Source organism: Atractosteus spatula, chromosome 2, assembly GCF_055471065.1.
Source record: "Atractosteus spatula isolate fAtrSpa1 chromosome 2, fAtrSpa1.hap1, whole genome shotgun sequence".
Classification (NCBI taxonomy): domain Eukaryota; kingdom Metazoa; phylum Chordata; class Actinopteri; order Semionotiformes; family Lepisosteidae; genus Atractosteus; species Atractosteus spatula.
In genome coordinates this window covers 11,011,062-11,038,933 of record NC_142707.1, presented here as the reverse complement: position 1 = coordinate 11,038,933, position 27,872 = coordinate 11,011,062, and the positions used below count along the sequence as shown (strand labels likewise).

Sequence of the window (27,872 nt, the reverse complement as noted above, 5' to 3'; positions counted from 1 at the left end):
TGTGTTGCCAAAGATTTCTTTATGAGCTGTTCTTATATTTTATGTGATCTAGAAACATTAACCTGGATACATGTCTGCATTGTGCGTATTTGTGGTAAAAAATGGTCATAACTAGTCAATATAATACAAAAACAACAAAATAAACTACAAGTGTTGCCAGCATAATACGTATCCAACCTCTGTGGAAGCATAGCTGGAGCCACTGTGATTAGTAAGTCTAGTTATCTTAAGAAAGCAGAAAAATATACTTAAAGTTGTAACTTTTGAAAAATGAGTAGTAATCAATGCAGTACAGTATGTGCAACTAAGCACTAAGGAGATCTTTTAATTGTATGCTGCATTTGAATTCTATTCATGCTTAAATTTGTTAATGCTTTAATTAATACAAAAGCAATTGTTTTATCATTATAGCTAAAATGTAGTGACCATTTTGTGATAAAAGTTTCTGCTAATAGTTTAAAGATGAAAACTTTTTTATGTATAGCCCAATATTCAAAACCTTCCTTATAATTAAAATAAAAAGAACACATTTACTTTTTTTTTCTGAGTATAACCTTTCATTCAGCCTAACCACAATTTTAATTTGATTTAATTATTAACTTTAAGGAAAGTTATAAGAATTTGTAATTTTGATTACTTATCATGACAGGACCTTATGCATTTTTATAGCTATTAATGAATGCTTGGTTATTCATGCATTTGTATTTATGTACGTGTTTACAGATGTAACTGACTTTTTTAACATTTCAAATTACCCCTAGCTGACAAATGTCTCCAAACACCATGTCTCACTAAAAGATATTCCTTAAATGTGGCAGGATTATGAAATGAGTTACAGATATTAAAGGCATCTTAAAAGACATACTTATGCACTGCAGGAATAAGAACAAAAAATGGAAAAATGGAAAAATAACTGGCATTGGTCTGGAAAATTGTCACTTCTGTATGTACCAACCAGACAGAAATATTTTGTTCTTGATTGAATTTGGACATGACAGGTAGCAGTTCATCAAATGCTGGTTCATTTAATATTTGTATAAAAAGAGAGATGTTCTAAGCATCAAATCATGGGAACATTAAGTATAAGTGACATGAAAGCTTTAACATCCACAACTCAGGGTCCGCATTTATAAAGGGAGTGAGCAGCATTTCACAATCCTTTTGATGTTATCATTCCAACTGAACACAAGGTATGTAAGCTAATTGAACTACTGTCTTTATTACATGTTTTTTAACTAGTTGCTGAAGATCAGTTCTTGGTTTGACCTAGACCTGACTATAGTATTATAAAGAAATTAAAAAAGAATCTGTTTAGTCTCCAAGTCAGGCAGTACCTTGTTTTTTCCCTGAATACCTGGTCATTGGGAATAATTATGCATTTCGTAGGAGGTTATTATGTTACATTTACAGTACATACATTTGGTATTAAGAGTAAAGGTTACTTTCTTTACTCTTTCTTTTACTCTTTCCTTTTTATTTACTCTTGTCCTGCCTATTTTTTTTTTTACAAGCTGAAAATGCTGAGGAAAAATTCAAATAAAGCTAATTGATCAATTAAGTTTATGTGCTTAAAGCAGTTAGAGGTATAATTGGAATAAAACTCTGGAGACAACAGGGATCTAAAGACCTGCATTAGGAAATCCTGAAATAAATGATGGGCTTTGACTTGGCACTCCTCAGTGTAACTGAATTGAGTAATGTGCTGGTAGACTTTTCCATGCACAGTGTTCCCACCTGCATGGTCAGTTACTTGTAGCCAAGTTTTAATGCTGACATTGATAAATGAGATTGGCATGAAGGTGCCAGGTAATGCCAAATGAGCTCAAGCATGTGTTTTTTTTCAGTTCTACCTTTTCACAATATCTGTGCCTCTGTACGAACAGATTCCATAATGCCAAAGTATTTCAAAATGCATATCGCCTTTCCTGAGCTCCTAGCAGATTTCCACCCTCCCTCATCTCAAATAGTGTCTATGCTTAAGCTGGAGGTCTTATTTGTACTGTAAAGAGCTTGATGTCAAACACTGGGGAAGAGAGTGCCCCTTCACTGGACAGCCTCCACTCCCTCTGGTTTTACCTCCAAGTTCTAGATTTGAGAACAAAAAAAATGGTAAAAAGGTAAAGGTTTTTACTGGCTGATAATTGAAGAAGGATTTTAAAAACTGAAAGGTCATCATACCCGTTTCTTTCACTTTAGAGCTTTGAAAACTACTTTGTTTTAGAATTAGATGTACAGATTCCAGAATTAATTTCTACTTGAATTACATCAAAAGGTAAAACTCCCCTCAATACCCATTACTTTTAACATTGGTAAAATGCTATCAGATCTGGGGCTTGATTCAGTGTTTTGGCTTTATCCAGATTGCATGCTGTGAATGTCTTCTGAATTTTCCCACATGTTCAAAACAGTTTGAAACATCCACAGATGTAAGCACAAAACTTGTAAGTGACCTGATAGTTTTTAGTTTTAAATGCTTAATATATTAGAATGTCATTGTTATCATCGAAGCCCTTTTGTTACAAAAGTGTTTTCTGAAATTATTTTTAAATTAATAAAGACCCTATAAAAGGTTTAAATGTTATAGAACAGTAATCAAAATTATTTGCACACTATTGCCTTACTAATGCTCCACATCTTATAGGTATTACTTGCATATTAAAAAAGTAAATCTCCACATTAGAAATAAGAATTGATCAAAAGATTAAGCAACACTGTTATGCTAATTATAACATTTAAAAGAAAAAAAACATAATGAATGAGAATCTTTTGAATTCACGACATATAATCTTGTGGAGTTTCATAAAGCTTTTGCTTTTGTAAATTAATTATCATGATTCATCATTATTCCTTAAGCTTTTGGTTTTGTAGGCTGCTCTGGGCATGAAGTGGCTGTCAAACCAGCTGTAATTTATTTTGCCTGTCAGACAGTAGTGTCTTTCTTGACAAGCCCTTTCCTGAGATTTTATTGTAGTGCACAGGGTGAAAATTCCATTTATAATTAAAAATGGATCCGCACACCCTATGATTACATATTCCTTTCCCAAGGTAAATTAAAAAGTAACAACAAAAATAACTTATCTCCCTGAATGTGCATGTTCAAAACCTAGTAATATTGCTTTCCATGAAGGAGTCCAAGTTTTTGATCTTAGGTAAGTGTGAGATTTTCTGGTTAAATGCATATTTTGGAGAAATCTACCGGAATAAATTAAACTGGGAGATGGAAAAGAAGCAGTTTTTGCCCAGTGGGGCAATGTTCCACCACTGTAGATACACCTAGTTCTGAAAGCTTGGTTCTTCGGTGTGTTTTGGTCCTAAAACTCTGAAGTTTTTGCGGGAGCCTAGACTTTCTGCTTTAAACAAAATATGCAACAGCTTGGTTTACATGCTGAAATGATAATGAGAGTCCTTTGCCTCTTTGGGTATTACATGAAAGTATGGCAAATTAATTCTGCTCGTACTTTTTCACTACAAGTGGGCAAACATGTAATATCATGACATATAGTGTCATTTGAGCATGATGATAATGGGCATAATTTGTTAGAATGTTGCATTGTAGGGTTTAGATACTGAAAAGGTATATAGATGGATCTGTTACAAAATGTATCTTTTAATGTGGGAATTTGTAATACATGTAAGTATGTAGCAAGTGTGGTTAAACGGCATCTGTGACAATGTTTCTTGACAATCCACGATTGTAAGACTGGCAGTTAAAGTTGATTTGTCTCTGGTTGATGGGAGAGAGGATGGTGAAGCTGGTGCTAAAGAGCTACTTCCCAGGAGGTCTTATATGTAACATTAAATCACCCATTCCTAAATGTGGAACAATTGCTCAGTGATCACTTTTGTTAATAAGGTTATTTAGTCAATTAAGTAATTTAGAGCTCTTTGGGATTGGAAACATCCCTCATGGAACATTTACTGTTTGTAAACAAGTGGAGGCCATTTGGTCCATCTAGCCCATCTGGTTTTGAGTAGCAAATTTATCTGAGAATTGCAAAGATCACTTGCTGTATTGATCAGAAACATCGACTTGTTAATGCAATAAGAAAATGATGTTAGGAGGTTACAGTAAACCTTGTTGTATTTGCGGTTCTCCTGGACCAGATTAGGAATCTGCTCTAGCAATGCTTTCTCCGAACAAGGTTAAAAAGCAGGTAGCACAATCTTCTACCACCATACATACAGACAACCTTGTGGTTTCTTCCGTACGATCAGCTGTCCAGATCCTGGAGCGAAACATCCAACAATTAAATGTAGACATGTGTTTCTGACTAACTTTTCAACTGAAGCCCCTCCAACGGTTTTCCAGGTAACATCAAAAGCATTTGTATCTGGTCCCCTGGAGCGGGTTAATCCATTAAAGCACTGCTTGGATTCCATTTCAGCTGAAATTCTCTAAACATTCCTATCTCGATTCAGAACCATCTGAGCATATTCTCTGTTTTTGAAAAAAGACCTTTGTCTGAATTTTATTGATTTTTGTTTTTCAGCCTACTGAAGTGAAAAGTGTGCTCTGTGGTTTTGTTTGACCAAAATATTAATATTCCTGAATGGTTTGTTCATTCATAATTTGCCATTCTTTGAATTGGTCCTAATGATGAAAGCAGCCTGGGGTGCAGATGTCAAATGCTGTTTTTCTCTTTGACTTTCTGTTTTAGATTTTGTGGCAGATGTATTGTGAAATATTAAAAACATATCCATACCCCACCATATTAAAATCTGTCACATCTGATGTATGATCAATCGGAGCTGTGACAAGATATTTATACCTGCTCCACTTTGTGACAGGTATGTCTGTTAGCCTAGCTCTGTGCCTCATACAGGGCCTGATTCAGATTGTTATGCACAAACGTACATTATGTGTGTAGAAATGCTGTGAAATTTCACTACTTAAGGGCTTCTTCATTAGATGTTAAAGGACACTTATTTTTCTGTGTGGATAGGAAGCTGTTCTTTAATAAAGCAACTGTGTAAGTTAATGGAAAGCTGTTGTACAGGTTGCCAAGAAAATAAACTGTTTGCACATTCCTCTTAAACCAATTTTAGATTAGTCGGGGGACTTCAGATATGCAGCCTTTATGCATTTACTTGAACTCCTCAATGGTAAGTCAGCCAAACAGGACACTGAATTGTTTGACTTTAGGCCAAAAAGATAATTATGACATGATGGAATGTAATGAACAGTGATGGAAGGAGTTCTTTCTGATCTTCTTTAATTCATCTTTATTTTAAAATATAGATGACTTTTCTTTCATTGTGCAAAAAATATTTGCATGGATACAAAGTGTTAACTGATCATTTAAAAGGGGGCTCAAGGTAGAACTGTGCAATTGCTATGGGAAATGTAATACTGCATCACACTAGACAAGGCATGATAAATCTGCGTTAAATGTGGAGCAAACATCATCACCATGTGATTTTTCCATATACCATTCTAAGTCTTTTCAAAGGAAACAATTTATGGCTGGTAGCTTTCTGCATCAGGCCCTGTATGACAGGGTAAAGTCATGCACAAGGCTTATATCTGGTCAATTTAACACAGTTTGTGTTCCGTTAGTCAACTGAAAAAGCACTGTGATGTTTTATAGCTTCAAAGGGGGGATTCTCCTTGTCAGATAAGGCACACTTGCATTCCCCATTGGTCAGCCAGCTAGATAGCAGAATGTATTGTTGCACTGCGGGCCATGACATTATGACATGTCATAAAAACAAGCAAATTCCACAGCAAGGTCAGGGCGCTGGGTTCTGGCCCTTGATGATAAGAAGGCATAGTGATTTTTCCCGGCCTTTTGCCCTGGAGAGTCTGCTCTCTGGTTTTGGAAGGAATTGTGAATATTTTAGAGTTTAAAACATTAGAAACAACATGTGAGTAAGAAGTCAAGCTTTTTTTAGTCGTCACTTAAATATCATTTCAGAAATCTTACTAAGATATGGAAAATTTTATCATGGGGGGGTAAAAAGATTTGTAACTTCCCCTGAATATAATTTTCCAATAAAACTCTTTTAACATCTTGGTATTTGAAAACGCTTATGTTCTTATAAAACAGTTAGGCTTTGCACATTCGTCTCTTTTTTTTTAAACTTCATTACAAAATGTCATCTACCCATATTTTAGTTAAGTTGATCATCGTTTATATTAATTTGGTTAAGAAAAACCAGTGTAGAGAGTTGGGGAAAAAATGCTCTGTTGAATGATGGTCTGCCATTGTAGAATATCTCCTTGTTTTGTAAAATGGTAACTACAAAGTGCAAACAGTAATTTGGTGTTTATTAGACTCTTTATTACCTGAATTTCTTTATTTGATTATCTTTTATTATGTGTCAGGAACAAAATGAGATAGAATCCTCTAGGATATGCGTTTAACAAATACTTAAGGATTTTGTTCTTGTCTTGTTTTTTTATGATTAGAAAGGAAATGAAAGCCTCATGGTGGTGGTCAAAACGATTTCTCAGATCTTGGCTCTGTAATGCAAACAATTCTGGTATTTCTGGTAACCTAGTGAGGGTGAAAGCCTTTTCTGAAAGGTCTATTGCTCAAACTCCACTTCAGTGCTAAAGTCACTAGAATCTTAGTTTTGCTACAGCTATAATTTTATTGTCAAGTAAATTGCATAAATTATGCATAAATTACATCAGGGGGGTTCTTTGAAGTTTACATATTGTTTGTAATGGGCAGACAAGAACTGGGAGGTCAGAAAAGAGACTAGTGTTAGTTCTCTCTATTCTGAATTTTCCCCAATAAGTTACATTATATTTTTGTATGTAAAACCTGTTACAACAACCCATGGTCTCTGTAGTTTTGATTGGGTGTGAATATAAAGCCAAGCCATCCATGTACATTTCTTACTGTGGTTATGTCCAGTCGGCACATTATTGTACCTTTGCTATGTACATTCCTAGCATGTATAAAGAAATGGGACAAGATCTAATCATCTTTAATTTATCACATGAGCGGAGTTTAATTATCACTGTTTTCATATTATTTGATTACATTAAGAAACTATTTCTACCATTACTGCTGTTTCAAGTAATGATAATTGTGGAACAGGATGACAATTTGGCAGCCTTTTAGTAACTTGGCAGTGAAATTATAAACGTATACTTTACACAATGTCTTGATCACTTCCCAAAAGTTCTTCTGTGTGCAGACTCAACATTGCAGCACACAAATCATAAATAAGTCTGGATCGGCTCTTAAAACTAAGATTGATTTCTTGTAGTTCAAATACTTGTTTTCAACAGCTAAGGCAATAGCACAAACAAGTTAGAATAATAATGTTTGATTTGAATTATGTTTAAATGAGATTAATATAGACTTCTGGAGTGTGAAAGGCTTTTTGGAGTTATTGTTTTTTCTAATGCTTTTTGCAAAAGTTTTTATAGGGCTTGTTGTCAGCACCACTGTGTTTCCTGAACAGTACTTGTGCTGTAGCAACAGAATATAACATGAATGTCTTTGTTTTAGTACCTTTTTCATATAAAGGTTGTGGCAAGACAGGCAGTTGCCTGCTCTGTCTGAAATTGTCTATAGAAGTGCCTCATTCTTATTGACATATAGCCAGTCATTCAGAAACTTAGAGAAGCACCTCCAGCTAGTTCTTTCTTTAGTTCAGAAGACCTGACCTACCTGCTACTTTTTTATTATGTTTTTAGTTACACCTTTGTGCTTTTTTTAAATTATGTAAATAAAATATCAGTTCCACAATCAAAATACAGTCCTTTTGAGAGCAAAAGTTTAATTTAAACAAAATAGTCTAACAAAAACTAGCATGATGCATTCACACAGTTTATTTTAAATGCATTTTTTGTGAAGGACTAGTGAGTAGCCCAAACACTAAATGCCATCACTGTGTGTTGAGCTCGTGCTCGATCCTGGGTCCTGTTACCAGCAGACTAAACTATGGTGCATAGCTAGCAGTGCAGTGCCAGTGGTAAGACTGCGGTACGTCAATTAGAGCTCTCTCATCCCTCTGGAAGATGGAACCTGAGATCTTCCAGTGATCTTGGTGACAGATGTTGTACTCCTCCAAATATTTCTTCCTCTCCTCCAGGGTGCCTTATCTTTTGACGGACTGCTTTAAGGAGGTCTGCCTTTTTCTCCCCCTGCAGTGCTGTGAGCTGAGATGTAAATAATTTTTGGTTTCCAAACTGGGTGCATATAAAATAAAAAAAAATATACGTTTCAAAATGGTTAAAGTATTTTTGTTGTACTAATGTAATCTGCCAATCTTGCAGATGTTCACAGGGCTGATTCTTTTCCCAAAGTCTGTTATTTTTCAAGGTTGGTGGTGACAGTCATTCATCTCTGTTAGGTTTACTATAGGGTTTTTTGTATGACTGCAAAGCCATGAATCACCCTATGCCACTTTAAGAATTGCAAGCATCTTGTTTCCATATACTGTATATGTAGAAAATGGTTATAACTTTTGGATTGACTCACCTGGGGAAGCATTCCTTAATCCTAAACATGCTGTTGAATGTCTTTTTTGGTAGTTAAGTATTGAGATGAATAACCGCCTTGGATTATTCTCCTTTCAGTATCGTTCTTTTTACCTGACTTATTAGGTCTTATGAAGGCCTCATTGTGTCTGGAATCCTGTCCCACAATTCAGTTTTCTATACGGCAACCTTAGTGTAAGCTTTCTCACTGTGCAAAAAGACTATAGAAAAATAGCAGTAATTGCAGGTCAAGATTATACATTTGTATAGTAACAATGTAGGAAAAACTTGTTCGCATCTTCAGGATGTTTCTCATTAAATAAACTGAAATCAGCATTATAAGAATGTTACTCAATTGATATTTTTAAAGATAAATGTATGTGGAGAATAATTTTTCACAACTTTACATTAGAGATAATATGCAGATAAGCAGACGTAGCATGTCACAAGATGCACTGCACTCAGGTTTAGCAATGAATTAGTTTTCATCTATAGTTGCCAGACCTCAGCTGCACACTTATTTGGAATTAGGAGGAAAACCATGTGGAAGAAGAAACAAACTAAACTCCATTCTGAAAGGTCCCAATGACTATAGTTGAACCCAGGGCCTATTAGCTGTGAGACAGTGTAAACCACCCTTCTGCCCAACATAAAGCACAGTGCTTGTGAAAAAAATGATGAGTTGAAATAGATATACTTCCTCTGAAACCATTTGATCCAGCAATGTGGAAGAATATACTAAAATATTTCAGTTAATTCTGTTGTTTTTACCATTTCTTGTCCATAAACATTGACCTTTTGCACAAAAAAGATATACTGTATATAAACATTTCACATTTTGAATCTCTAACAATGTCTTGCCTTTTTGTTGCAGACTCTGGCATCTGCCCGCCATGTGACAATGAAATGAAAACAGACGCCATCCTGGAACACATGTGTGCCAGTGAGTTTGGTAAGGCAGCCCCTCATAAAGCTTGTGATTGATTCCAGGAAGTTGCTTTGTTTTCACTTTTCCTGCTTAGCCAGTAGCAAATGAACTCTAATATTGCCAATACATCTTTTGTGTGTTCGTGCTTCACACATCCTTTCCCAGAAGAATTAAGGACTCTTGACTGCTTGGATACGTTTAAAACTAGCCTGTTTGAAATGCCCTTTACTGAAATGTAGTTTTCTATTTAATTCTTTGTATTTGAACATTTTTAGATGATTTGAAAGGAAGCACACTTCATAAAATGATTAGCCTTTTTAAAAATAGAATGAATATTGGGCACATATGGACTTGTTCTTCAGTATTTTTCTAACAATGTATACCAGTTTTACTCTAGTATAAAGAGTACCGATCAGGAGTGAGGTGTAGAATTTCTTCTCTCTTTAAAAGTCATACTATTTTTACTATTTAGTATAGTCTTAGTTCAGTATAGTCATACTATACTTTAATAGACAACTGAAAGTTGGAAAAACCTGCTAAGATGTGCAAAATGTAAATGTACTGATTCCATAAGTATTCACTGTCTGTGTCTGTTCTTGGTTAAAGTGCCTTTGGCTGCAGTTCTTACTATTTTTCTACATAGACTTTTACATTCGCTTTGTGCAGTGGAATGGTGTCATTTTTGGCGATTTATCCTCAGAACATTTTTCCAATTTTGACAAGTTTGTTGCCAGTAGCTGAAATTGTGAAACCTGGCCAAACATTTTCTATTGGATTCAGGACAGGACTTTAACTGGGCCACTCAGGGACACTCACTCTTGTGTTTCTGATATGACCATTTGAGTGTGACTTGGGCCTAATGCTTCAAGTTTGTTCTAGATCCATTTCAGATTTTTTGGCGATTCAAGCAGGTTTTGTTCTATGATTCACCTAGAAAGAAATTGCCTCTTTTTTTTTCTCAATCTGGACAGCTTCCCAGTTCCTATTGATGAGAAGCATCCCCATTACATGGTACTGATTGATTGGGTGATATGCTGTGTTGTGATTGCTGCAGGTGTGATGCTTTGTATTTAGACCAAAAGTTTCAATTTGTTGTCTGACCATAAAACCTTCCTACCACATTGGCAATAAAGCAGACACAAGACTGAAGATCAATCTTTTTCAGTAAAGGCTTCATTCTTGCCACTCATTCATACAAGTCATCTTTCTGTACGGTTTATGATTTTTGTTAACTCATTTTTTGGATGATGAGACTCCCATCTTGAAATTTTCAAAAGCTAATGACTCCCATATACTTTCCGAATGTATCAGTTGGCTAGCAGTGGCATCTCTAACACGTTTGCTCCTAATCCTACTGCTCAGTTTGGAAAGGTAGCCTAGTGTCCAAGTAGTCTAGGTGGTATGCTGCATAATTCACTTCTTATTGATTGTACTCGGGGGATAAGTAACCTTCTTCTGATCTGTGCCTGTCTACCACTTTCTCCGTGACTTGTTTTGAAATCTCCTTGGTCTTCATAGTTGATGCGTTGTATCACTATTTGAACTCTAACTTGAAATTCAATATTTGAAGGAACTTCAAGACAGATGCATTTACTCTGAAGTCAAGTTAAACTACTTTGATTCCACACAGATGGAGACCATTACACTAATTTTGTGACCCTTCAAACTGCACCTGAACTGATTTAGGTTGCTGTAGCAAAAAGTTTGAATACTTATGAAATTGACAATCTTTTTTTAAATCTTACTTGTATCCATATAACATCATTTTGTAGTTTTTGGAGTAGATTCTAAATATATATACGTCATATTTGAAGGGGTCATGATTTTAAATTCAGATCGCAAGACAATTTGGAAGCTTAATAGCTGTTATGCAGAGTAATTTATAGTTTATGTAGTTGTATTAAAGATAACGGAACATTTTAACAAATATGCTGTGTTACTATGTACATACATAATCAATACATTAATAAATTGGGCTTCTCACTATTCTAAACCCCATTAAAACAAAGCTATGTTCAAATTAGTTGTGAATGTCATTTTGTTTTGAACAGACATTATATGGTAAACAGTCGCACTAAAGAGTTTGTCTCTAAAGAGTTTTAGTATTACAGCATTAAAACAATGATAAGTGAGTTTTGGTCCTAAACTATTTTTCAATAGTGCATAATAATTGAAAAGTTATGTTTTGTTAATCAGTTACAATTATAACTTGAAATAAAAATGCTCCAAAATAGAGGATTATAAAAACATGAACTCCAAATGCCCTTTCTTGAGAGGAAAAAAGGATTAATTCAAGTCACATGGAACATTATAACTGACTGCTTTGAAAAACATAAAGATTTTAAGTATGATTATTTTGTCCTCAAAAATAATAAAAAAAAAACTTCAGCTTGTTTCAGCAGTGAGTGAAGTCAAGTGTACAGCCTCACAATGAAAACTTTTCTGTACTCACCTCAATGGAAACTTGAAACCTAAGCCACTTTCTACGTTCAGGACGGATTTACCACAGATCTGTTTTCTTTAACTTGTTTTCTGTTTTCAATATTCATTACAGTCTCAAATTGTGTATAAACATAATATTGCAATTTTAAAGCTAGATAAACTGCTGTTCCAATTCATCTGCCTACCACCCTTAAAATGACATTGTTTTGGTAAAAAACTGTTGAACCAAGACAAATAATTCTGGAACTCAAAAATGACACTGCAGATTTCTAACCCTGCTAAATCGAGGTCATAATTTGGACTGGGGGGGCAAAGGCTAATACTCTGTGACAGATGAATTAGGTATAATTCCAATTGGTGCTAGAGCATTTTAAGCATTTGTTACAGGTCATAAATTGTAATATTTGTTCTCTTGTCTGGATGGGCTTGTTGGAGACAGCCTTGTAAAAGGTCATTAACCCTCACCTCTGTACTGTTCTGTTCTACAACTGTTCATGAGTTGCGCTGCAAAGAGTCCTTAACTTTTCCAACAGAGAAACCAGAACAAACCAGATACAAAAATGGCTTAACAAATACTAATCAGCATGGATTTGTAAGAGGAATATGAAGTTTAAAGTGGGGATTTTAATTATTTAAGATTATATAAGATTTTTGTTTAAGCCTAATCATTTTGTCCAATATTCTTGTACAAAAGTACTGCACTTACAGTCACAAAAATGTGTGTCAAGGACTGACACATGACGGGGAATGGCAGCACCTTGTAATGACAAATTTAGAACTTTCTATGAGGCTTTAAGAACAAGCAATGTTATTTTACACTTTGAAGTGTTTCACTTGTCATGAAGCATAGAAGTCAAGACCATGTGGTGCCTAAAACAATCTTTCCCAAGTAAATCAAAATCACATTTGCAGTATCATGTTGTTCTAATATTCCTGCTGTGTGCATTCAAAATTGTGCATGAGCTGTTTGAAGCCTTGTTTGCACAGCTCATTTTTCCACGGCCTTTTATTTCTTTTCCAGACGTTTGTTTTCTTACCTTTCAAGGCATCATTGAGATTTTCTAAATAAAATGGAGATGACATTTGAAAATGGTAAACAATGAAATTTAGCTTAATGATTTGTTGTTAATCTATAAAGTAAGGAGTGTAAGAATGTTGACTACATTGTGGGTAGGATTAAGTCTAACCAGAATAGCTAGACCTCTGAAAGACTGCTTTTGTTTACTTGCTCACATACAGTATATAGATGATAGGAATCTACTCATTTCAAGGCCATATTACTTGGGAGATGTCAGGAGAAAGACCTTTAACTCGTGTTTAAAGAGGTTCCCAGGCTTCATTCCGTGAGATCTTGTTCATACATTGTCGCCCATCGGGAATTTTTTTTAGCAAATGTTTTTTAAACTTAAAATCATTTGGTTAAGTTTAGCGTGCCTACTTTAAACACAATCTAAATCAAAGTTCAAATGTGTATATGTTTCATAATGAATTATGTTCTTCACTGAAACCTTATCTTTCAAAATGTTGAAGCCCTCAGTTCCTTTGTTTTCATACTTTATATGTGTGGTGCCAGTTTTTGCTTTTTTCATCATTGGAATTCCGGGTCATGTAAGGAGAGTTATACATACAGTAACACCTTACATGACCTCTGTTGGTATTTTGTACACCTATAAAAACACCTGCAAGTACACCAAACTGGGTAGATCTCCTCTTGTTTGTAACCTTTCTTATGTTCTTAAGTGACCCTAATCACATTTTTAAAATTAAAATCTGTAATCTCATTTATTCTTGTTTCTCTGATTATTAGAAAAGAGGTTGGTCTTTTTTGAGTGACATCAAGGTTTTTACAATGCATTTTCTTTTAATGTTGTTTAACTTCTGTATCTGTTAAAGTGATAGCGTGTTAATTACTGTGTATAATGTACACAAGTTTTTTTTTTTAATTTTTCATAATAAATTTAATGTCCTAACAAATCCAGGCATAGTTCCTGACAATGATGACTACATAAAGCTTATTGCGTAGATCAATTACTGTACAATGCCGACAGAAGTGGAGTGTTGTATAACAAATAGCCCCACCATTTTCCAGTTTTAGAAAAGGAGTTCTGTTGAACAGAAAAACATTTAGTGGTTAATGAGCGTGTTTCGGAGGATTCAGACTAAGATGTGTGCTGACACTCAAAATGCAAATAATTTAAGAGTATTAAGGAGTTCTTTTCTCCTCATTAAAGGGGGAAAAGTGGCTGAAAGGATGCTAATAACAGCCATTGTATCTCTGTAGTTAGAGAAACCAAAAATACATTAAAGAAGTTACGTAGTCTATGGTATCTGAGCCCTCTGGCACACACTTTGCTCAAGTTTTTCAAAATTGTAAATCTATTTAATGATAGAGAGAACAAGTGTATGGTCAGCCAAGCATGTCAGGCTACATTTTTCCACTTGATTGACGGGCCTTAAACATGAAAAATAGTGCTTAAAATTATGTGGCATTGAGCAACTGCAAGAAAGAATAACTTCTGTACATAGTATGAATATGATTATTGGGGACAGTGAAATTGTAGAGGGTTCCTGGTGCTGCACCTATTGTATATCCGAGTTGCCTGGTCAGGAAGGGAGTACATAGAGAATAGTTAAGAATAAACCACACCTCTCATTTGGGGATTCTAATGTGGTTTGTGGCTACACAATGAAAATGATTTTACTGCCTTAGATATTTGTCTCTCTTGTGTTGATGTTTCTATTCTGTATTTTTTTTTAAATACTCTTTTTCTTGTTGTGTCTAGAATGACTGATGTGAAATTGCACAGGTTATAGTTTTAGGTTTGTGCACATGAGGCAATCCCATTTACACGGTTGCAAAAACTCTTTTACGACCACTGCTTAAAACCTCAATCGGCTCCAAAAACAGACGGTTTAAATGTTTTGCATTCCTTGCTCAAGTTTTAAGTGGGTTTCCATAAGGTTTTCCAAACTGTTCAACTTTTTTTTCCAGAAAAAGTTGCAATTGTTAGCCCAAGTGTTGTTGCATTCTCTGTATATGAGCCTTCAATACAGAGTCAAGACCTGGACTGGACAAAGCTCTTATACTATATTGTTTGTACAGCATTTAAAAAGGTCATTGCAGTGGTATTAGCTATGAGTATTAGGAAAGCAAAGACTGGTGAAAGCAATTTGGCTTATTTGTTACTTCAGAGCTAAGTGCTCCTTGACACAGCATCTGTTTTGGTTTGATCCTAATTTGGCCTCCTAATCAATTAACTTTTCATCACGCAAAGTACTTTTAATCAGATAAAAAAGCATTTGGATCAACAAAGGGCTTCAGCAAATGAAAAGTAGTAAAATAAAAGCAATGTAGCTATTAACTTAATGGTCCTCTTTTTTATGTGCTTTAAAATTAGTGACAAAAGGTTACAGTGCCAATGTGAATTTGAAAGGGTGCCTTAGTTAACTCTTAAGTATTTAATTACAGCTGAATAGGAATGTCGTGTGAAAATCACGAGATGTAATGGTTTAAAAATGCTACAAGGTTTGCCACAGAAACTTCAACACGCAGAGAGACAGGAGAGGCACGAGAGTGCAAAAGTGTTAACACCTGTCATAGCTTTACTTTTCCAAATCACTCCATTGCTTGAAAAGAGTTTCAATGATGCTGGAGGCTTGTCTTGCAAGCTTTAAGACAGACTGGTTTAGCCATGAATTTAAAACATAACTAAAGGATTCAAAAACATTATACTGTAGCTCACCCTAAAATGAACAACATTGTGAAATGTGTGACCCTGAATAGATAGTAATGCCCTCACACTTGAATGTTTGGAATATTGACTTTTTTTTAACCTGTGGATGCACAGTCTGCAGGGAGTCAGCCTTGGGCTACTCTTAATTCTTTAGGCTATAAGTCTGTTTTCTGTACATATTGGAGCCTCTTTAGTACCTTAGAATACATCCCACTATTTAAGCCGTTACAGTAGTTTAATATTAAATAAAGGTGCGAGTATTTCAATAATAAGACAGGTAGAGCAGTGGTCTTAACTAAGCAATGTTACACAGGTAGAAAAAATGATGCCCTTGATCTTCCTAACGTGTTGATATCAAATGATTGTAGAGGGTGAAAAGGTAACACCAAAGAGTTTATTGTCCATCAAAGGATTTTTTTAGTGCTGGAACTGAATATAGCAATACTGAATTAATGACTTTGTGACAAGAGTTCATTGTTGAGCTTAAATTCTTGTTGCAAATCTTATCAGACTGGCATCTCTAAATTGCCAGACCTACAGCATTTGATCTGCAAATAGAACTGCAAAAAATATGACCAATTTGTGAAATCGGTAAATGCTGAAATGTAAACCTCCCACCCCAGAACCCTATAGAACACCTTGTATCAGTGGAACATCAGATGTAAAACAGTTGGGGTTTACAAACGGGGAAAATCTGTGATGTTCAAAAGCTGCATTTTAATCCAGAAGGAGAAGGATATTAAGTAATACCAAATCAGATGTCGTCAACAGACTGGTAACTTCAGTGTAATCTTTCTAAATCCTTACTGCAACAGTTTGAAGAGTTCAGAAAATGCAAGGTGTGATTGTAATTGAGTTGCCACTGCCTGTTCCTCTGTACAAGAAAAGGCTAATTGGAATCAGGGCAATTATTCCTTTGTTGTCTTGGACAGCTATTTTAGTACAGGTATGACTGCAGCAGACTGTGAGCCTACAGATCCAAGACCAGATTTAGAGAACCTCACAGGTGAGGTGACATTTTTGGTTAATTTCAGTGGGCTCTGTGATGTCACACTTGTGGTAAGGTTTCCAGCTTCCAATACTCAAGATAAGGAAACAAAAATCTTGTTGGGATACCTTAAGTTATAAACATCTCTTACCCTTAAAGGATTAATTGGACCAGTTTATACTTTTTCCAGTCTTAAGCGATTGATGGTGTAAAGAAACATGGGAAACCTTCTGGAGTTTTAATTATGAGGACTTGAGTTAGGAGCTGCTGGGTTAAATTATCAGGACTTCAGTTTGATTTTTAATGCATATGTCTAGAATGCTTGAACATAAGTTGTTGACCTGCCACGTGACAAAATGAGCTACTTTCTTATTTACTGTAGACCTTTTAACTTATTTTTTTCTTCCTTTCATGGTTTGCTTTTGAAATTTTATAGTATCATGTGATGTACAGAAATTTGTGTGCAGTAATCCCTCATTATATGATCTTATTTAGTTCCTTGAAAACTGCAACGAACATGAAAACATTCACATGTATGAAATGTGAATGCGAAAGCTTGTATATCTGGAATGAAATTCCCATTATTTCAGCTTTATAATTGCTGATTGGTTCCAGAACTCAAAAGCATTCCTCAAACACCAAAACTTCACCTTAAAGGGGAACTGCAACAGTATTTTTATATCTACTTCAGGGGTAGAGAGAATCAGCTGTGCATTTCAAACTACAGTAAAGTAAAATGTACACAGTGACTTCTAAAACCTCCAATTTCCATCACATAATAGGTAAAATTTCCAGGGATGCACAGTGCCATATATTTAGAATGAGGCAACAAAACTTGCGATGATGTGTTGTGTCCCTATTACATTGTAAACAGCGGGCTTGTGAATACATCTTTTAATCCAATAGAAATATTACTCTTGATTTTGAGACAATTTTGCCGATAAATGGAACTTACTTGTTAATTCTGCATGCAGATCATGTTGGAAATTTTCTGCAGAGAAATGTCTGCTGCACAGGCTGTACTTATTTGCCTGTACATTGTATTACATTAGTCATTACACTGACTAGTGAGCAGGATGGACTGCTTCACAAACGCAATTTGTGCAAACTCTCACCCAGAGCAAGACCACCATTGTCATGGGGTTTGTGACAACATGGCGACTTACGGTACTTCCACAAAGTTTATACTTTTTGTGCATAATTCAAAATTTGTAGACTTTTGTCTATACCATCAATGAATTTATTTTGTTACCAAGATTTAATAACTGGTCTTATAAATCGGGACTACATTTCCCCTGTAATACAGCACAAAATGGTACCTAAGTATAAAACATCTAAGATTCCTAGATAATTATTTTAACATGCTTAAAATCTTTAGCTGAATCATAAAAAAATTCAGCTAAAGTAGAAAAACAATAACACTTAACTGCTCACTTACAGTAGTTACATTGTTGCACTCATTAGCAAATGCATAAACATTGGGTACAATTCTGTATTATATGCACTTAATTCACAAGCTTTTATTATAAAATAGTTCAAATGTAATAAATTCCTTATCTGAGAAGATGCAAGAGCTTGTAAGAGTGAAAAACTGCACCTCGAAAGACAAAACGGGCAGGAATAAATCATTCTTAAATAAACAAACTCGTATAGCAATCTCAAAATCCCTTTTAAATTGAAATATTCTTAATTAGCGATTTGAAGAAACTCAAAATGAAATTCTTTGCCGCTGAAAAATCCTGAGAACACCAGGAGATTTGATTACTTAAAATGAAGAATCCAAAATGCCGAGACAGGAACTGAAACATTTTTTTTTCCTGGCCACAAGCTATTTTCAAACCATTACCATGAAAGGAACCCCCAGGATTGCTCACTTATACCTTCATGGCCACTGGTATTGGAATAACATCCATCCCTGCAGAAACCATTTCAAGCCCTCTACTTTTTTTGGGGGATTGTTTGGGTTTGTGCTCCCTCAGCTGAAATAATTTTAAATGCCAGAGAAATGCTTTGCTTGCAATTAACTTCTGGACCCTGCATAGCAACACATCTGTACAAGATTTTAAGTTGGGGAAAAATCATTTATCTGAGCGATCAAGTTGTCATTATCATTCAATACCATTTATCATATCCAGTACTTCCTGGGGTTTGCCCCTGGGATTGTGTGAGCTTGCTGAATGAAATGATTGGTTTACTTGTTGTAGACCTTGTATGTTTTGTGGAATAGGGAAAAAAAGATCTTTTAAGTCTGGAGTGTGGAATTTCCCCCCCTCTTCTGGGGCTCATGACCATTTAGACAAGATACACTTTATCAAACTGTGTGAGGTCATGGCTATGTACAGTAGCTTGTATGGCCTAGAGCGTTTTATAACATAACGTCCAAGAAAACACTATTTTATTGATCTTGGAGAATAAAAATAATTTGTAATTTTGTACATTTGTAAATTACCTGCAGATTTGCTGTAGATGGAAACTAAATGCTATTGACCTATCCTTGTTTCTTGTGTTTTGGGGCTATGGTAATTGGTATTTGTGCTTGTTTATTCTTGATTTTGGTTTCATTATTGAATTTGTAGTATAGATTTATAACAAATGCTTTTTAAATAACTATTTCTTTGAAATCTCTGGACTGTTGACTTTCAAGGGGGGTAACAAGGATCTTAGGGATACTTGTCTCTTTGGGTGGTGTAGTGTTACATACAAAATGTATTGCCACATTTACGTTTGTCTGTAGGCATAACTATTTTGGCATTGAAGGATGAATATAGAAAACATGTAAGTAACACTGGGGTAAAATGCATTTCAAGACTAAAAATTTAGACTCAAGGAACCTGAAAAATGTAAAGGCAACTCACTCACTTTTATAAGCAACCAGCCTGAAATATCTTTGCATACACTGTTTTTAGCCAGAAAAAAACATTTCTTGAAAACAGGATTTGTCTGTACACTCTGTCTAGAGAATAAGATTTTAAAAGATTTTTTTAGATCCAATCTTTCCACAAATACTGCACTTCATTGAGTATAAAAAAACATTTAATTTTCATTAAGTAATAAATGCTTTAAAAGGTAATGGCTCATACCTACCCAGATAAATTTACAGTTTTGCTACGAGCAAACTAATGCTTTCAAATCTTAGTTTCATATACAAAGCTAAACCTTTATACTTTTTGCCTCCGTATCAGATTTGTAATTTTCCCAAATTTTTAGAAAACCCATTAGTGAAGTTGGTGCTTTATCCGAGACAATCCCTTGATAGGATTCACTGTAAGTTTATATGCGTGCCATCATAGAAAGTAATCTCAGTCAATTATTTTCAGTTTGCTGCAGCATTATGACAGTGTGTACAGTGCAATGCCAAAACAATCTCAAAAGAGCCAATTGCCCACTATAACATCTTAGTAACTACAGATCTGTTCTACAGTCAGGTGAGAAAAAAAGTCAGTTCTAATATTTATGTGGATCCCAAGAAAATTGTAAACAGTTAAAATATGCTTCTAAAAAATATTATTGTATTGGAATCCAATACTTCCTGATGTGACTGCTGTAAAAATAGTAAACAAGAGTATTTTTCTTATTGCAGAATGTCAGATATTGTGAACATTTTACTTCACAGGAAAATAGAGTACTATAGATGAATCAATATCAAAAGCAGTTTTTAAATCTAGAACCTAGAGCTAATCCTGTTATATGTATATTTTGGCAATTCTTAAAACAGTTGGTGTAATGGTTAATGCTGTAACAGATCACACAGTGAAGTCACAATTTCATTCCCCCTATCAAAAGTTTACTTTAGTCTTGATTGGCTACTCTAAGCTGTCCCTTTCTTTGAGTTTCAACTGGTTTCCATGTTCGGGAGTTAATTCCCCATTACTGGCTGTGGGACTACAGAGAATTAAACCATGTGAGCCTGGTGGGCCAAATGGTCTTTTTTCATTTGTGGTCTTCCAGTTATTCTGGTTTCATAGTTATGTTGTTGGAGATTTCCAGTGTAAAAACAAACATTTGCAAAAAGGAGATAAGCTCCTGAAATTTTTGTCATTTTGTTCATCATGGTGAATTAAGTTAAATAACTTGTACCTTTTTTCTGATGTTAACAGTAATCATTGAAACTGTGTGAAGCCAATGACAAAGCAGACTTACTAAAATCAAGCCTGCAGGGGAAGAGTTTCAAATCTGCATCCTCCGTTTGTCTTTTTTTTATCTCTTACATTTCTTATGAAGTACAACCCTGTGACATTCCCAGCTGTTTCCACTTTGCAGTGTTACCAGTCCTCCCCATTTAATTGCAATTCTGCTTTGTTGCTGGCACAGTGGAGAATTTGATTTAAGTGGTGTTTTCTGCTGAAGTGAGAAGACATGCACAGGGAAATAAATGTGTGTAGTATATGCCCACTCATATTAAATCAAGGAGTATATCTTGAATCTTGGGTATGCTTTCATAATACAAGTTAAGCTTAAAACGAAGGGGGTGTTAAAGCAACATGTAAAGGTTTCATGAATAAAAGCTAAAAAGGCAGAGTACACCTAGAAGCCAAACCAAATGTTTAGGAATTGGAATAATGTGGTCTCTATCCCTGATTAATATATGCGCTCCTGCATATTGAAACAGTTGCAATTTTGAGACTGCAAAAATTCTAGCAAAGAATTCTCGTAACCAGTGTTTGCACTGTAATAAGCACGAAACAAATTTTCAGTTCATTATCAAACACAAATCCCAGATATATAAATGCTGGCTTTGAGGAAGTTACGGTCTTTGGTCCTTTATCTCTCATATATCCACTGCAAGCCAGCCTCAAGTTGACCATTAGTTGGTAAGTACTGTAATTCCATTCAAGCCACACACAGCGGCTCATCGGGCCAGAATTTATCCTCGTTTCTAGGCTTTAAGAGATTAGAGAGCACATGACTAACCCCCCCCCTTCCTTATAGGAAGATAGTTTATCACAGGTTAAACACCACCAATACGTATTTTACAGTTTAACATCTAACTAACAGAAGCATGAAGAAATACCTTTCAATATAGCTTTGAAGAATCTATCCTTGAATAGTTTCTATAACCAAAAGGATGAAAAGGCATTTTGTTATTCACTTATAAAAATAAAGTTTTGGCTTCAAACAATGTCAGAATGCCTCTACAGTCTGAGTGTTAACCAGGGATTACAAATATCCCAAACATCTAAAAACCCCATCTTGACATCTCTGGAACCCCCTTGATTTTTTATTGCTCAACTGGTACTGCTGTGAGTCTAAATTTACTGACATTTGAAAATTGGTCTGAAAGGCATTACTATGTACCTTGCATATTAGTTCTATTTAAGGCAGTATCTTTTAAAGCATTCACATTTATGTGCAGGTTCTTACAGTTGGTTAAAATGGTAAATATTCAATTATGAAGAAGGTCTTGTACATCCCTCCCATATAAGCAGAATATAAAATGTTTTTCAGTCATGTCTGGCCTTAAGTACATGGAGCTGTGCAATCGGAGCAAAATAACACAGTGGATATAAATAGTCTACACACCCTTATTGAAATTGCAGGTTTTTGTGATGTAAAGCCAGAAATCAAGCTATAGCATGTCAGACATTCTCTCCCCCCCATCTTTAATGTGACCTTCCAGCCAACAAAATTCGAGAAAGACAAATAGATCATTAGCAAAAGTAATTAAATTAAAAAAAAACCTACAACACCCTAGTTGCATAAGTATGTATACACTCCCTCCCCCCAACTAACTAATATACTTTGTGGAAATACCTTTTGCATTTATTACAGTAGTAAGTCTTTGTGAATAAGTCTCCATCAACTTTGCAATTTTATCCCACTCTTCCTTGCAAAAGAGCTCAAACTCCTTCAAATTGCCAAGGCATCTCCTGTGCATAACCCTCTTTAAGTCATTCCACACATTTTCAATGGGACTGAGGTCTGGGCCATTCCAAAATGGGCCATTCCTTGGTTGACTTGGATGTGTGCTTTGGGTCGTTATGTTGGAAGCCAGCAGGTTTTGTGCCAAAATATCTTGATATTGGAGCTAGTCATTATCCCATCTATCTTGATTAGAGCCCCTGTCGTAGCTGAAGAGAAGCAGCCCCAAAGCATGATGCTGCCACCACCATGCTTGACATCAGGTATGTTGTTCTTTGGGTGAGCTGTTGTCTTTGCGCCAAACATGTATATCTTTTAGAATTAAGGCCAAGCAGTTCAACCTTTGTCTCAGACCAGAAGACATTTTCCGCCACATGGTTTGGGGTGATTGTATTTTTTTTGTGTGCAAAATTTAGACTGGCTTGGATGTTCTTTTGTGAGAAATGGCTTCCATCTTTCCACCCTACCCCATAGTCCAGACAGGTACAGAATATGGGAGATTGTTGTCACATGCAAGAAGTGACCAGTACCTGCCAGAAATTCCTGCAGCTCCTTTAATGTTGCTGTAGGCCTCTTGGTAGGCTCCCCGATACATTTTCTCCTTGTCCCATCATCAAATTTAGAGGGTCCTGATCTTGGCAATGTCCCTGTGGTGCCATATTTTTTCCACTTATTGATGATAGTCTTCACAGTGCTCCATGGTACATCCAATCCCTTTGATATTCTTTTATACCCCTCTCCTGATTGGTACCTTTCAGCAATTAGATCCCGTAGATGTTTTGTCAGCTCCTTGCAAACCATGGCTATCCCAGTAGGATGCAACCACAAATGTTTCAAGGAAATCCTACATGAACAGCTGATTTTTATTTGGGGTTAATCAGAGTCACTTTCATTGATGGCAGGTGTATGCTACTTACCTTTGGACATGATTTTGAATGTGATTGGTTAACTCTGAACACAGCTACAGCCCCCATTATAAAAGGGTGTGCACACTTATGCAACCAGGGTGTTGTAGGTTTTTTCATTTTAATTACTTTTGCTAATTATCTATTTGTTTTTCTCTTGAATTTTGTTGGTTGCAAGGTCACATTTAAGATGGAAAAATGCCTGTCATGATTTATCTTGATTTCTGGCTTTACATCACAAAAACCTGCAATTTCAATAAGGGTGTGTAGACCTTTTATATCCACTGTAGATTCAAAACACCACAACTCTCTGAACATGTACAGTATATGTATACAAGATTGTGAAACTGCTTAATATTTGGCAATTTTTTCCTCCTTTTTTTGCAAAGAGTGTGGAAATGTAATGAGCCTTCTGGGTGGATTGTAAACCACAGCATTTCCTTTAATATTTTTCACTTTTTGTAGAAAAAAGAACCAGTGTAGTCTAGACCAGGCTCAGTGATTTATTTTTGTTGGTGAGATGGGAATTAGGCATGTGAATGATTGAATTATTTATTGCCAGATATTCAGTGTTTGCTGAAGGCTGAGGGAATGAAATTAGCAATATGTAAGGACTGCACCAGAGGTTTGGCAGCTTGTATACTGGGGGAGATATCTTGGGAGGTGATGTCAACAGGTCATCACATTCCACCAGCTCCTCAGGACCCAGCAACGCATTGAGAAACATCCCACTTTGGGCTTGCTTTAGCCAAAAGGATAAGCCAAGAAACTTTCTATAATGAAATGTGAAGTGATTTTTGCAGAATGTGCTGGAAACCGAAGAGAGTCCATTTTTAGTGTTTCTGCAACTGAAAATACATTTTTTGGAACGCTGCTTCTTTTTATACGTCTGTTTTGGATATACACATAAAGGTCTTAAGAACACAAATATTCTGTTTGCCACAGTTAGAATTTTGGTGCCTGGCAAGCTAACTGACTTAGTGAACACATACGGAATCAGTGGGGTTATGTTTAGGAATTGATTAGTTTTCCTCATCAACAGATGTCTTCATGGTTTTTGAATCATATTAATGATTTGGAAATGGGTGATATTAAACTGGAAGCATTTTGTAGTGCAGGAATATTTCTGATTCCAGATGTTCATTATTTTAGAAGCAATTTTCCTCTTCACACCTTTCTGAAACTCTGCTAATGGTATGGTGAATTAGTCGACAGTCACTGTTCTTAATAATGGGTTTTCAAGATTCATCTGCTTGTAATCTTTCTTTTGGACAGGGGTTTTGGAAATCTTAAAGCATGACAGAGTAATCAAATCTCCTTTTCTGACAATAGGTTCTTTTAGCCTCTGAAGCTGTTGTTGAGTAAGAATTGTACTTTGTTTATTCCACAATTACTTGAAATCTGACGTGCACTGCTTTTACTTTTTGGCATTTTTGTATCCAATGCATCTTTTGGAATACTGACCAAAGATTTGACTGTATCCTAGTGACTGTGCATATTGTTTTATAAATATTGTTAACTTACCTTCTCTTACTCCATCACATTTTCACTTTATGACCATTAAAGATGGAACATGGTGGAACTTCTTTAAGGATCATTGTGTTTTACACTACCTATTTTTTGTTGTTGATGTTGTCCATTAGCACAGAATTCAAGTAAACTGTAAACCTGAAAGTAAACATTTACACGTTCAGGCATTTTGTCTTTATCAGGTTCATTAAGCATTGTTTTAACTTCATGTAAAATTGTTTCCCATTGCAGATTCTAATAAAGTAATTGATTTTATTTGAAAATATCATGGTGATGCTGTTAAAATGGGTGAAAATATAAATTTTCAGATGTACGGCTAACAGGTTTTTAAAAAAAGCAATTTAACATCCTACCCAGATTTTCTCAGTTTTATTACAATATTTTGTAGCAAATATATCAATATATCAATGTTAAAGGGGTGCTAAATTAAACCTGGAGGTTAATGAAAGTTCAGGTCATTGGAACTAACATTTTAACAAAAAAAAGGGGACTGTTGGCCCTCTCTTTATGACATGTTAATTATTAAAGCTGTTCATTTTGATTCTATTTACTGCTAATCACCCTCAAAGATTCTATTCAGAAAATAAAAATGGAGGTATAAAAGCTCTTAATCCCTGCCATGTGTGTTCCTAATACCTGGAAAACTTCAGCTAGTTTCTGCCCCTTTAATTAACAAGTGTGAACAAAGTCAAAGGGAGAGGGATTGTAAATGGGATTTATGAGACGCTTTGGCTCTTGCTGTTGTAACAGGCAGCCATTACAGTTAACTGTTTCACTGAATGTACCATTTGCATCAGTTGCCTAGAGTAAATGTCCTTTTACCATTTTAAATGCAGTAAACCTTTTAAATCCTCCATTCAATGTCACTTTTTGTTTTCTCTTGTTGTATTAAAACATAAAAAGTACGCCTATTATTGCTCAGACTTCCATTGATTTAAACCATGGATGAGTGGTTAGGCTGCGTAGCAGCAACTTCCCCATTCAAGCCCTGATTCAGCCACTGACTGGCCATTAGTTACCACAGAGCAGCTATGAAGTAATTGAGGTCCTGGAACTTTGATTTTGAGCACATGTGAACAAAAATCAAGAATGTATTATAAGAATATGCCGAAATGCCATTCTAGGTTATACTAAAAATAATTCACAAGAACACTAATCACACATTCCAGCAATCCATTAAGCCTTTTGATCATAGGCTTATAAATACACCTTTTTCTGTTAAAGCCATGAGGTTTTAAAACAGCTGTGTTATAGCTAAACGATAATGGTTGCCAAATTTATGCTAAACACTGAAGTGAACTGGAGGAAAAAGCCACCTTAAATTACAAAAAAAGCCACATAGAAATTTTGAACAAACATGTCAAGTTGGTTTGGATTTCAGTATTCTCCGTTTTCTGTCTTGAAATAAATGCATATTAAAAGAAGTTTGATTTTGAACTGCAAATGTTAATTTTAACATGTTAATTTTAAATCTAATAGTTCATTAGATTGTGGAAAGAGTTCTGGTGTGGTGATCCCAAACAGAGTCTTCAGTCTGAGCATGGAAAATATAAGAGGATTTAAGTTAAAGATGGGAATCCTCTGCAAAGGATTTTTCTCAAAAGAAAATAAGAATGATTACTAAGAAGAGGGTGCAATTTGGCCCAACTAAATAATTTGGAGATTATCTGTTATTCTGAAGTATTACTAATAATATTTGGAAGATATTTGATAGGTAGAAAACCTAATGAAGTTTTAGATTCATGGATTGAAAATACGGTATATACAATATTGCAGACATACAATAGCTAGATCATCTCGGACATTACCGTCTTTGAAATCTGATTTATTAACAGGGAATGAAATGTATCGGGGACGCATCGTATTAAATTTAATTTAAAGTACCATTTCATGCCATGCATCTCAAGATTGCTGTACACAATTTCATTCAGTACACATGAAGAACTAGATAAATTAAAAGACATGGCTTAAGTGCATGCACAGATAAACTCTGAAATGACAGCACACCAGCACCTACCGAACATAAGGCACAAACAAGGGAAACAAAAAGATATAAAGATCCCTCAAAAACTGGGGACAGGGCTGTGTAAAGTTTTAAGTTAAGTCTTAAGATCACTTCTCTATTTAAAGAAAAAAACAATTTTTGCACCAGCTGAAGTCAATCCTTGAAATGGGCCAGGACTTAAACAGGTTTCTGGGCTTCAGATTTATCAGGACCTGATACAGGACATTCTGTAGGATGCTGTATTTGAAATATATGATATTTAATAAAATAGCATACCAAGGTTTCTGACTAGAGCACTAGGAGAAAATTCATGACTTTCAAATGGCGACGTGGCACTTTTGAATTTGGCTGTCAGATCCAATTTTATTTCACATATGATTGCAAAATTAAGAATAATGAGAACATATTTAAGTTTTATAAGGTTATATGACCTACAGTATTTTACTATTGAGTTTCTGGCTTGGCCTTATTGAATATCCAGTTGACAATTGTTCAGTGTGAAGAATGACTGAAGTTTTTAATTGGCTGAGGAAGATGCATGCAATTCGGTGTAATTTTCGTGCCGTTGTATGTTGTATATGTAAATTTCTTTTAAAACCTGCTAAAAATCAATGAAGACAGGAAGTCCTTTCTCACGAATAACTGAGGAACCTAAGGAGGGAGAAATCATGTTAGTGTTTGTTGAACAAAGAAGACTCCATGCTTGTTTTGACATTGAGCTCGACCTTTGCAAGTAACTATTTTTTGGCAGTAGTCGCTGGTCTTGAGTAAGCAGTTCCAGTGAGCATTTATGAGATCTCAAATGTAAAACTTTCTCCATGAAAAGTCACAGCTAGCTCCTGCTGTATCTGAAGTTCAAAATTGACCCAGTTGGACTGATTGTGGCTTCTTTAGGTATCTTAAGAGATCAGAGGACAGATTTTTGTTACTGAAGTAAGATTGTAAGTATGGTGGAGGTCAGTGGTCACACCTTTTCAGGCAGAGAAGCTGAAAAACAAGGCGATTAGGAGGTAAAAAAAAGAGATTATGGAAAGATCAGAC

The 27,872-nt window shown here is 35.3% G+C and overlaps 1 protein-coding gene across 1 annotated transcript in view; it reads left to right on the top strand.

Annotated features, from left to right (window-relative positions):
- The window catches only part of LOC148839220 (secreted frizzled-related protein 1-like), a 44,199-nt gene that overhangs the window by 6,510 nt on the left and 9,817 nt on the right, over positions 1-27,872 (top strand). Inside the window, exon 2 of the mRNA XM_088908456.1 lies at positions 9,315-9,392. Within this exon, the coding sequence (XP_088764582.1) occupies positions 9,315-9,392 (78 nt within the window). The remainder of the gene's footprint in view (positions 1-9,314; positions 9,393-27,872) is intronic.